Source organism: Furipterus horrens, unplaced genomic scaffold, assembly GCF_987537825.1.
Source record: "Furipterus horrens unplaced genomic scaffold, mFurHor1.1.pri manual_scaffold_7, whole genome shotgun sequence".
NCBI lineage: Eukaryota > Metazoa > Chordata > Mammalia > Chiroptera > Furipteridae > Furipterus > Furipterus horrens.
Genome location: NW_028327177.1, coordinates 88,834,654 through 88,847,043, shown reverse-complemented (window position 1 = coordinate 88,847,043; position 12,390 = coordinate 88,834,654). Strand labels below are relative to the sequence as shown.

The 12,390-nt window shown below is 44.7% G+C and overlaps 1 protein-coding gene and 1 non-coding gene across 3 annotated transcripts in view; both read left to right on the top strand.

The window, feature by feature from the left end:
• The window catches only part of PTPRG (protein tyrosine phosphatase receptor type G), a 721,348-nt gene that overhangs the window by 627,212 nt on the left and 81,746 nt on the right, over positions 1–12,390 (top strand). For both annotated transcript variants that reach the window (XM_090283906.1, XM_090283905.1), the window contains exons 11-12: positions 3,319–3,368; positions 5,158–5,938. In XM_090283906.1, coding sequence (XP_090140032.1) covers positions 3,319–3,368; positions 5,158–5,938 — 831 coding nt within the window. The remainder of the gene's footprint in view (positions 1–3,318; positions 3,369–5,157; positions 5,939–12,390) is intronic.
• On the top strand, positions 12,003–12,162 carry LOC150004763 (U1 spliceosomal RNA). Its single transcript, XR_016512585.1, has one exon. It is a non-coding gene; the product is annotated as a U1 spliceosomal RNA (small nuclear RNA).

Here is a 12,390-nt window from a genome sequence, read left to right as displayed (position 1 = left end):
AAGCTAACTGACTTTTCTGGTGAGTTGAGGAGGGGTTTATGAGCAGTAGAGGCCAGTGTACAAAATTTTCTAGCTCTTAGGACTTAAGCTTTTTTTCCTTAAAAAAAACTTAAAGACTTGACAGAAGCCGTGTTTGGAGTAATCTCTGGTTTGGGAGCACGAGGAAGCCATATGGAATATTTACCTTATCATAGTAAATATACCGCTATTTATGTTCTGTATAACATAACAAATACGCTGCATTTACCTTACTGTCATAAATATAATAGTAGCAATAGCAAGCAGTATCTGTGCAATGTCACAGTTACAGCACATTTGCCCACAAGTTATTTCATCTGGCCTCATGGCAGCTTGTAATGCAGGTGTTATTTTACAGAAGGAGGAAAAGTGTTCAGGGCAGTTGAGTAAACTGTGAGAAATCACTTGGCTATTAAGCCGGGTCTGGATTTCTAATTCCAAAGCCCAATCATTTATCCACAGCAGTGGGCCACCCCCAAAGAGTAAATATTAGCCACATCTCCACCACCCCCCAACCCCATCTGCAGCAAATGGATAACAGTACTGATTTACTATATGTTTAAAGCCTTTTTGGGCCTCTCAACAATCATGGAAAATAGAATTTCTTGAGTTTTTCTTTGAGCCTCATACCCATTAGGCAGCCTGGCAACAAAGCTATTGGATCCTCTCTTAAAATGATTTAAAATAAAAAAGTAAAATGCATAGTAAAGGATACCAGTTATATTCAATATAGTTGTCAAAATATTTTAAACAAACAAATGTGGAATGTAGTAATATGTGCACTTTCCTATTAAAGAATTAAATGAAAAGTGGTGGGTCTGTCAGCTGCTGTGATTTCTGAGTAGTGATAAATAGAAATGATATCCCGAAAGAGCTACAACTATGAGGCAGGAAGAAAATATCCGATTTGAGTCGGAGACCAAGCCCCAGGTCCTGCTAATGCAGCTGAGATTTGTTGCTGTGTTCACAGTGGAAGGAAGGGCTGTATCTCAGAGGGAGCTTAGGGACAACACAGGTGCTATTTTTTCCCTGACCCTCAATTCCATGAGGCCCTGAGAACCCAGATGAAGCACTCCTGATCAGGAAGTTCCTGTAGGAACTTCTCAGTCACGGTGGCCAGGACTGTGCCCGCCGGAAATTGTTCAAGATTAATGAAAAGCAGGCATGCTGATGAAGTGGCTGTTTAGTTTGCTGGCCTTAATCGGAGCCTTTGGAAAGGACAGGTGGGGCAGGGCTCCTGGGAACTTCTGTTCCCGTCTTAACAAAGGGAGCCGCACAGGCCTGTCTGAGGCAGACGGCGCAGCACTGATCCTGGAGCAACTAAACTGTGGTGGGAGCTTCCAGTTAGTGGTCCCAGTGAGAGGCCTTTGCTCCCTAAGCTGCCTTATTTGACCTGCTAATATTGACTTCTCAATCTGTCTGTTCCCCGCACTCGTCTCTTTGCACACTTCACTTGGTAACTATGCAGAATGAATATATGGTGGTTAGGTCAGGTTGCAAACACGGGTGCCCCTGGGGTCAAGCAGGGAACATGCACAAATGAGGGGAGGGCTGTCGGTGGGAAATGGGAAGTCCTGTGCCCACTGAAAGGAGGTGATGGACACACAGCCCCAGTCAAATGTTGCCCTGCAGGAAGATGAGCTCAGTTTTGCCAAATATAGTGATTTTGATTTCAAGATAAGCAGGAATTTGGGTTTTTTTGTTTGTTTTTGGTTTTTTTAGGTGAAGCTGTTTACAGTGTTTACAAAGCTACTATTTCTAGTGGCAGCATATTCAGTTTTTAAAAATATCTTGCAGTCCACACAAAACTTATGTTGGTCACCTGCCACTTCTGGTTTAGATAAAAACAGCTGCAAGTACAAATTTATTTTGGTATTTAGCATTTTTTGCTAATTTTCAGTGTCATGTGTATATATACGAAGCAGATTTTTAGTTTATGTAGCACTATTGATTTTTAAGATAACAGCAAAAGATCAGTTTGACATGTTTTTTTTTTTTTTCTAAGTTATACTGTGTAGCATTATTCACAATAGCGAAAAGGTGGAAGCAGCCCAAACATCCATTGATAATGAACAGGTATACAAAATACGGTACACATGCAGTGGAATACCATTCAGCCCTGAAAAGGAAGGAGATTCTGACACATGGAGGAACCTTGAGGACATTGTGCTAAGTGAAATAAGCCTGTTACAAAAAGACAAATATGTATGATTCCAGTTACATGAGGTACTAGAGGAGTCAGACTTAAAGAAACAGAAAGTAGAATGGGGCTTCCAGAGGCTGGGCGGGTGGGGGCAGGGATTTGTTGTTTAATGGGGGCAGAGTTTCAGTTTTACAAGATGAACTGTTCTAGAGCTCCACTGCACAACAGTGTGGACATTACACTACTGAAATGTACACGTAAAAGTGGTTAAGATGATAAGTTTTGTGCCACATGTATTTTACCACAAGTAAACATTTTTTAAAGTTATATTGTATAATAATAATAACATGTGAGTGAACAGAACTGCGGGAAGGAATGAACACCAGGGAGAGTAATGTGTAGTTAGTATAAAAGAATTTGACCATTTAAAGCAGTGATGGGTTTTAAAACTTAAGAAGTAACATATTTGACTACACAAAAGGCAAGGCGGGCAAATAGAGTTAAATACTTGCATAGTTCTTAGCTACTTAGGAAGTATTAAAACTGCTAATTTGAAGTAAACTATAATAAACTTAGGATGTATATTGTAAACACTGAAAGGATGATATAAGAAATTATAAACAAAACAAATGGAGAGGCACCATGAAATAATAGGATTCCATTTATATGAAGTTCAAAAATAATATTCTGACAGGGAAAGGGGGGGTGGGGGTGGGTATGGACTAGGTGGGCACGTGCAGACCACTGGGGTGCAGGAGGACGTCTGTATCTCAGTATGGGTGGTAGTGACACAGGTGTTTACAGAGGTGGAGATTAATTGGACTATGAACTTAAGATTTGTACATTTTACTTTATGTAAGTTTATCTCTATAAATCAGAAATCAGTAACAATTTAAAAAATTAAGCGAATAACTTAAGACAGGATGCAGCAAATTATGTCCCACTGACCAAATCTAGCCCTCTGCATATTTTTTAATGACTCATATGCTAAGAAGGGTTTCACATTCTTAAGTGGTTTGGAAAAAAATCTACAAAGGAATAGTATTTCATGATGTGAAAATTTATGTAATTAACATTTGTGTTTGTACGTAAAATTTTGTTGTAACAAGAACAACAAAAGAAATCATAATTTACAATGAAATTTTTTTGTTTCTCAGCTAATACCACTCGCATATTCCAAGGGACCAGAATTGTTAAAACAGGAGTGGTAAGTAGAGAATGGTAATTGTTTTGTCCTGGTTGTTAACTTGCATGCAGTTAAAACTGTCACCACAAGGTGGCAGTATGATGTTGTTTAATTGCTTAATGTGAAGAGGTTAAAAAAAACAGAAAAAAATATTCACTGTTTGTAATTCAGTACATTATGAAAACATGCTGTGTAACAGAGTTAAAGCAGTAGTGTTATACAGTGTAATTTCTGTCAAGGTAAAAATTGTCTAGTTTTTATTTATTATCTGTAGGATGTAGGAGTACACATCCTACTTGGTCTGCCCCAAGTCCTCTGTTGGACATATGCTAAAATTCAGTAGTTGTCATTTGCCTAAAGATGCATGTATTTGCAAGTTTCTGGAGCCTCAATCAATATACGTTTTCCAATTTCTATTACAACTAATAATCATAATATTTGTCACATCATTGGTAATAGCAATAATAGCCTAAAATTTACTAAGCATTTCCTGGGTTTCAAGCACAGGTTATTTTATTATTTTATTTACTCCTTAAAATATCCCACAAGATTGGTCTTACTATTATCCCAATATTTTGGTTGAGGAAACCGAGGCTCTGTGAGTTATGGGAATGTGCCCAGCATCACCTAGAGAGCAGGTGCTGGGTGTCGATGCAGCCGAGGCTATCTGACTTCATTGATTCGGGTGTCTCATCTGCTGTGGCACCTGACATTTCATTAGCCAACTTCAGAACTCAATGTTTGCTAACTTGATCATCTCTAAACTATCAAGTTTTCAAGCTAAAACTTTGTGATAAAATTATAAAATCCAAGGTGTTCTGGCTATATTGTTTTGAGCTGTATAAGTGGTCAGATGGATTTCTGGCTTCTGTACACCGGGTTATAAGAATTAAAAGTAAACTCAGAACTCAGAGCAACACTTGTTGTTTTTCTGAAGTAACGTATATGAGTACAGTCCCACAATTTAGCCACCCCAATTTAGTATAGTTGGAAGAATGAGCTGAGGTTTGAACATAGACAGCTGTGCCTCTGCCCCTTGACATCTCTGTGCCTCAGTTTCCTCATATGTAAAACTGGGAGATGCTTATCCAGGGTGGCATGGGATGCCCCAGCACATTGTTGGCAATTGTTAAATGGAACAGTGACTGTTGTCATGCACATGGGCAGAGATTTTGTCATGGGTAAACGCAGAGACTCTGAAAGGTACAGCAGCTGTGCCACGCAGAACACGGGGCTGCGGGGCCGTCATCCAGGTCCCAGAGCCTACAGGGTAAAGTGGCTCCAGCTCCTGACCCTGCCCTGTGGACCTGAGTGGGACATGCCCTCTCTCCATCTACTTCCTCCCTGGGAGATGGCTGAACCAGATCCTGGAGGGCCTTCCTGAACCTGAAAGTTGTGTAGCGTCCACAGCACCAGTGACACCGAAGGCCTCCTGCCTCGTCCAGTGTCACCCAAGAGCAGTTGACCATCTGATGTTGCCTGTTTACTACTCATTTGATATTTGTCTTTCAGCCAAATTTAATGCTGCTTGCTTTTTTGCCAGTTAGCTTTTCCTGAGCAATACCTTGAAAAGTTGGGCTTGATATACTAGTTAAAAGTAATTAGAAAACCATTAAGATCAGAGATGGTCATCCACAATCACCTAATGTCAGCTTTGGCACCATGTTTGGGAAATCCCACAAGCAAAATAAAAAACGCATAGAACCCTTCTAGGCTCCTAACCAGGACCTCTTCCCCAATCTAATGGCTGACACTTCTCTGCTCTCTCTTCCTTCGTCCCTTACCCCAACCACCTGGTGGCCCTTTCAAGCCCACAGCGTCTCCTGCCTCTTCGGCTGACATGGCCCCCATCAGCTCGGGGTCTTCAACCTGGACATCCTCTGGCATCCCCTTCTCGTTTGTTTCCATGGCAACTGGGATGGGCCCATCCTCCAGCGGCAGCCAGGCGACAATGGCCTCGGTGGTCACCAGCACGCTCCTGGCCGGCCTCGGGTTCAGCGGTGGCGGCATCTCCTCCTTCCCCAGCACCGTGTGGCCTACACGCCTCCCGACAGCTGCAGCGGCCAGCAAGCAGGCTGTCAGGCCGGTCCTGGCCACCACTGAGGCCGTGGCTTCTCCTGGCCCAGATGGTGACACGGCGCCGAGCAAGGACAGTGAGGGCGCCGAGGAAGGGGAAAAGGATGAGAAAAGCGAGAGTGAGGACGGGGAGCGGGAGCATGAGGAGGAGGGGGAGAAGGACTCCGAGAAGAAGGAGAAAAGTGGGGTGACCCATGCTGCCCGGGGACGGGGCCAGGCCGAGCCAACCCCCATGCCTTCGTCTCCTGGTAGAACTGCCCAGCACGGGGGGCATCAGACTATATCTGGGCCCCAGCAAGACCACACTGCCGTCCACACCGACCAGCCCGATGACACGGGGGATGCCCACCGTGGCCTGGACTCCAATTCGGCCACCTCCACCCAAGTGCCCCCCACAGTCACAGAGGAACATTATGAAAGGAGTGATCCCAAGGTTCCCGAAATGCCATCTAAAAAGCCTGTGTCCCAAGGGGAACGGTTTTCCGAGGACAGCAAATTTATCACTGTTAATCCAGGTAAGTTACCCTCCCCATCTGGGGCTTCATGCTGCTGTGCATGGTCTTACCCTTCAATTAACTGGGTTAGGGTATGAAGACCAAGAAAGTTCTTTTTTATTCTTTTTTTTTTTTTAATTAATTTATTTGTTTTGTTTTGTTTTTATTTTTAGAGAGAGAGAAAAAGAGAGAGGGAGAGAAACATCCCTGTGTGGTTGCCTCTCACTCACGTCCCAAACTGGGGACCTGACGTGCAACCTAGTCATGTGCCCTGACTGGGTATCAAACCAGCGACACTTGGCTCGCAGTCTGATGCTCAATCCACTGAACCATAGCAGCCAGGGGATCCAGAAAGTTCTTAATATTCCTGGACTTGTATGTGTCCCTGGTGTAGAAGATTGTGTGTATGTGTGTGTGTGTGTATTTATATTTTAGTGCAGTAGGAGTAACCTCCTTTCTTACTACCCTGGAATAAACCTTGCCTTGGTATTTGTTCCTGGTAAAATCTACTTTCCTCGAAGTAACTCAAAGGACTTCTATCATGCAATGAAATGAATGAATAAAGAAGACATCGATAGTAAATTTATTCATTAAAGTATAATTCCTTATTCACTTATTCAACACCTGTATTTACGGACTGCCTGCTGGGTGCCAGGCACTGGGCCGGGTGCTAACCCAGGTGAACCTGGCCCTGCCCTTGAAGCTCAGGATAGAAAGGAGAAGACGAAGGTGCTAGCAGGTCGCTGGAGTGCATGCCAGGAAGTCAGGAAGTAGGCATGTTAGAAGGCAGGCGCAAGTCAGCGGGGAACCCAGAAAACAAACTTAACTAAAGTTGGAGATTGTGAAATGGCAATGATGGAAATAAACAGGGTGCTGGCAGAGAATAGTGAGGAGGACAGGGGCCTACCTTACCTAAGAGAGGCCTCTCTGGCGAAGTGGCATGCCCATGGGAACCTAAAGGATGAGAGACTCTAGTGTAGGGAGAGGGGGTAGGGCCCACCACCCTAGCCTGGCTCTCCACCCCAGAGCCCCAGCGTGCAGATGGCGAGACCAGGGCACGGCGGGGCAGGCCTCTGCCGGGAGGATGTGGTCGCCATCTCCCAGAATGGCGGCACTTTTGCTCTGTCATACGCTCCAATGTTAATGAACCATCCTAATAGTTTCTGCAGGGAAGCCTCGAGCATCAGGGGTTGTTATTGTTGTGAGAGGTTTTCTTAATAAGAAATTCTTCCTTTTGCCAGACTACAAGATGTTTAACAACAATTTTTTGCATCTAAGCTGTTGTGGAGTTATAAGAGTGCAAAAAAAAAAAAAAGCAACTGGTAAATATTTATTTGCTTTTGCACTTGTAAACATTAAAATTCATCTAAAGCTGAGATCTCATATGTTAAGATACAATTTAGAATAAATTTTCATGTTTTGAATTACGTGCCTCCTTAAAGCTGGTACAGACTCCTTTTTGGAAGTGTGGGCTTCCTATGGGTGTTTCTCAGTTTGTCCTGGTTTTAGGGAAAGGTGCAGAGCAGCGTTCTGCAGAATTGAGTGAAGGAAATATCAGGCCACATGGAAGCTGTTTGAAGCCATTCCTGCATGAACAGTGACGTTCCCTCCAGGAATTGCCATGAAGCAGCTGAATATCTAAGATTTGAAGATATTAAAGAAATATTTATGGAGTACCCTGTGTGTACCATGCACTGAGCTAGGCATTGGGAATAGAGCACAGATCAAAACAGGCCTCTGTTCTTCTGGGGTTTATGTTCTGGTGGGGGAGCTTGAGGCTGTTCCAGTAAACAAATGCATAACTTCAAAGAGTGGTAAGTGCTAGAGTTGGGCACAGCGACAGTGTAGCATTGCGTGGTGACAGAATGACACTTGAGCAGGACCCAGGTGGTGAGAAGGAGCTAGCCATGCAGAGATCCATGTGAGAACATTCTAGGCACAGCACGTCCAGAGACCCTGAAGTGTTGGTTAACTTGGAGCAGTGGAGGAGCCTTCCGAAGGCCAGTGTGAGTGGCCCAGAGTCAGGGGGAGAGGTATGGGGTAAGTTCAGGGATGGGCAGAGCTCAAACCGAGAGGGGCTTATCTGCCATGTTGGGTTTCATTCTGGCTGATGAGAAACCAGTGGTGGTTCTCAGCAAGAGACTCACACATCTGCTGAACTTTTCTGAAAGATCACTCAGGCCTCTGTGTGGAGATTATACAGGGGACGCAAGCATGGACACAGGAATCCCAGTTAGGAGCTAATGGTGATGGTGGCATGGACCCGTGTGGTTTCTCCAAAGACAAGTGGTAGACCTGGAATTGATTTCGAACTTGAGTGGTTCCCTCTGGTTGTGTTCTCAGGCTGCTGCTCTTAAACACTGCTTTGCCCACGTTCCTGAGAAAGGCGACTGTTAAGAGCTTGGGTTGTGAGTATTTACACCTTGAGAGACTGGAATGGAGTGGGGACCTGGGGCATGTTCCAAACAAGTGCAATGAGTCATGGCAGCTGGAGTCCACGTCCAGATCCCAGAGAAAGGAGAGAAGAAACCGATGGTAAACCTTGTAGATTCCCTCCTCCAGGTGTGGTGCATGTGGGTCTTTCCCTACAATCCTTAGCAATTTAGGCAGATTAGCTTTTGGAGTCAGATCACCCCAGTGGGCTCTGCCCCTTACACTCTTAGGGTCCTCAGGCCAGTCTTTGCTCAGTGTCCTCTGTAAAGTGGGGATAACAACAGACGTTAGTGCAGAAGAAATTGTGGATAAATGGAGTCACCCTTGCCATCGCTGACAAGGAAGGAGGAGCAGTCCAAAGGCCACAAAATCACAAGGTGACAATGAGGAGGCCCCAGCAGGGGTCTCTCTTTTGCTGTCATCCCTGGATATTAAAGAGCATGACAAGACTATAGTCCCCAGTGAACTGGCATTAAAAATGTCCTGCTCCATCCCAACACTAAATCAGAGTCTTCCTTACCACCTTTGTTTCAGTAGGAAGATTCACTTCATCCCAAAGTGAAAAGGGATCTTCCTTTAGAATCTCAGGCAATTCAAATTTGGGGAGTGAGGGTGGTGATTGAGCCAGAGATCAGCAAACATTTTCAGGTTTGTGGGCCACAGGTCTGTGTTGCACCGACTCAATTCTGCTGTGTGGCCCAGAGCAACCCAAGACAATATGTAAGTAGCAGATGCAACTGACTTCCAGTAAAATTGTTTACAGAACAGACAGTGGGCCAGAGTTGATCACCATGCTGTCATATGCTGACCCCTAGTTTAAGCAGAAACGTCTGTGCCTGTCAGTAAAGGAAGTAAGTAGCTTGAGGGTAAGCCCCCCCAAAAGTATATGATCCCTAAGGACTAGGTTTGCTTCTGTCCTTTCCCCCATCTCCTCTCTAGCTTGATTTTTATAGTATTTTTAGAGAGGGGAAGGGAGGGAGAAAGAAAGGGAGAGAAACATCAGTGTGTGATTGCCTCTTGTGCACCCCCAACTGGGGACCTGGCCCGCAACCCAGGTGTATTCCCTGACTGGGAATTGAACGAGTGGCCCTTTGGTTCTCAGGCTAGTGCTTAATCCATTGAGCCACACCACCCAGGGTTTGTTTTTTATTTTTTAAATGAAATCACGATCATTTTTATCTTAGTTGTGACTTACTTGAAAGACTGTGCATGTACATTTGTTCACATCTCTTCCACATATTTTTTCACATTAAGTAAAACAACTGTTTTAGTCGATATTTACTGTTTGTGAAAAACAGCGTTTATGTTTAAAGTTACAAACTATGTTTTTACCAGCATCTCCAAGAGGCTTGTTTAAATACATTTAATTGATAACGTCTTTTCAAGTCCTATGAGTAGCAGCTTTGGCATATTAATTCACAGGACAGGGGCGGGGGCACCGCACCGTTCTGTTGAGGAAATGGTAAACTCAGACACCTACAGAAGTCAGACATATAACATCAGTGAGAGAAGAGGAACAGGTGCTATCATGAGGGAGTGGTGAGGACTATGGCAAACTAGACAGCCGGTGTCCTTTCTAAAGAGGGCCACCTCACTTATGTCCACTGAGTGTGGTTAGTGAGAATGCCTAGCGAACCAGAAATCCAGGTCTTTGTGCAGAACTTCCAAGTTTTTAAGTGAATTCAATTTTTTAAAGCAATTTGGTTTCTTCACACGTGCCAACAGGTAGGCAGGAACCACTGGAGTGTGGCCTCTACTATAGCACTGATTGTTGTGGCATTTGTTCTGGGCGGGGTTGCCTGTGCTAAAAGCCCAATTGCAGAGTCAGCTGTCCTCCGGCGCCCCCGTGCGGGCTGTGCTGTCATTGCTGCCGTTAGTCCTGCAAGGAAACAGAGGTCCGGGAGGTTATAAGGGCCGTGCCCTGGGCTCCCCAGCCAGTGACACGACAGGGCTCAAACATGGGTCCTGACTCCACAGTTCAGGGGAGTCCACCGCACACCGTGTTTCCCTTTCCCGTGCTTTGAGGCCTGTTCCCCAAGTGGGCAATACAGGATGATTTCAGATGAAATAGTAATTAACAAGCGAATATTTGAATGTGTGCTTTTAAAAAAGATAGCAGTTTCTCATTTATGGCAGAGGTTCTCAACCATATATGATTTTTCCCCTTTCTCCCAGGACATATGACAACATCCTGAAGCATTTTGGGTTGTCGTGACTCGGGAGGGGGCACTACACCCTACAATGCACAGGACAGGCCCCACCACACAAAACTGCCTGGTCCAAAATGTTGCTGGTGCTGTGGTTGGGAAACGGATTCATAGTATTAATGGAAAGTTTTCTTTTGAAAGAAGTTGAGTTGAGGAAAAAAAATAGTTAATTTAGGGCAAGTAGTGGTACAGGTTCATGAAGATGGGGCAGAATTCAAGAACGTGGTACTCCATTGGAGGATACGCAGGTGGGGAGATGTAGCCTGCTTTATTTAAAATAAATCACAGCAAACACCTGCAAGATGATTCCCTGAAGCAGTTTTCAGCTAGCTGGTTTTGTTGGTCAACCTCCTTTGTCAGCAGATGTTTCCTACGTAACCGCCCCTGCATCTGGCTGTGGCTTCTTGGGACTGGCAGAGGAACTAGCTCGGAGTGGCTTGGGAATCTCTAAGGGCCAGTTTGGTTTAGTTTGCTCCCAGAGGAAGGAAGTTTCTGTCCCCTACTGGGTGATCTTTGAACTAGAACAGATCATCTGTCTCTTTGTGTGGGACATCAGACACAGTGGGGAACACACAGGTTTTCAGGGGGTTCGAGGTCAGGAACTCCGGGTGAAAGGGGCTGTGTATTTGACATACGGCAGTACATACACAGCTTCCGTCCTGACTGACAGGAGAGCCATCCCTGTCTATGGTGGCAGTTTGGTAGGTCAGGACCAGCCCTATTTATGGGGCTTGGAATTTACCAGACACCTCAGTTTTCCAACACCTCATTGAAATAGACATGACGGCCTTGTTTGTTTGAGTCTGATGACATGGGCTCTGTGTGAAATGGTAAGGACTGCATATTTATCAGAAGTCTGATGGTGATGCAAGTGGAAACATATGATACTCTGATCCAGCTCAGACAATGGTAACAGGTACAGGGGACCAGTGTCCCATTGCAGGAAAACGTATGTGTTTGTAACTGACAATCATGATTCTGCAACAGTAGCCAGGGCCTGAGAATAACAGACAAATTTCATGGCCCTTCTAGAAGCAGCCACCTTTTCACTTCACACCTGTTAGGGGGGCTACCATCAAAAAAACAAAACAAAGCAAAACAGAAAATAACAGCTGTTGCAGAGGATGTAGAAAAATTGAAGCCCTCGTACACTTTGGTGGGAACAGAGAATGGTGCAGTCACTACGGAAAACACTGGTGGTTCCCCAAAAATTAAAAGTAGAAGCACCATATGATCCAGCCATCTCACTTCTGAGTATATACCCAGAAGAACTGAAAGCAGAGTCTTGAAGAGATTCACACACAATAATGTTTATAACTCCATTATTTACAGTAGCTAAGGGGTAGAAACAACCCAGAAGTCCACTGACAGGTGAATGGATACACGAAATGTGGTATGTATGCATAATAAGACATTATTCAGTCTTTATAAAAAGACATTCTCCCACACTTATCTGGCAGGGAGATACCATGATCACAAAGGTGGTTTTCCCAGGGCGATGCTTGTCCATTGCACTCCAGATGTGCTGACCCCTGGGATTTCCCCAAATGTGGGAACCTCGACTGCATGATTTCTGGTGTTGCAGAACTGCATTTGCACTCTCCCCTGAGAAAAAATAAAAAATAAAAAAAGACATTCTTGCACATGCTACCTTGTGAATGAACCCTGAAGAAATTATGCTATGCGAAATAAGCCGGTCACAAGAAGACAAGTATATATAATTCCACTGACACGAGATGCCTAGAGCAGTTGGTGCCACAGCGACAGAAAGGAGAGTGGTGTTTGCCAGGGCGAGGCGGGCTGGGGAACAGGGTGGTTTTTAACGGGACAGAC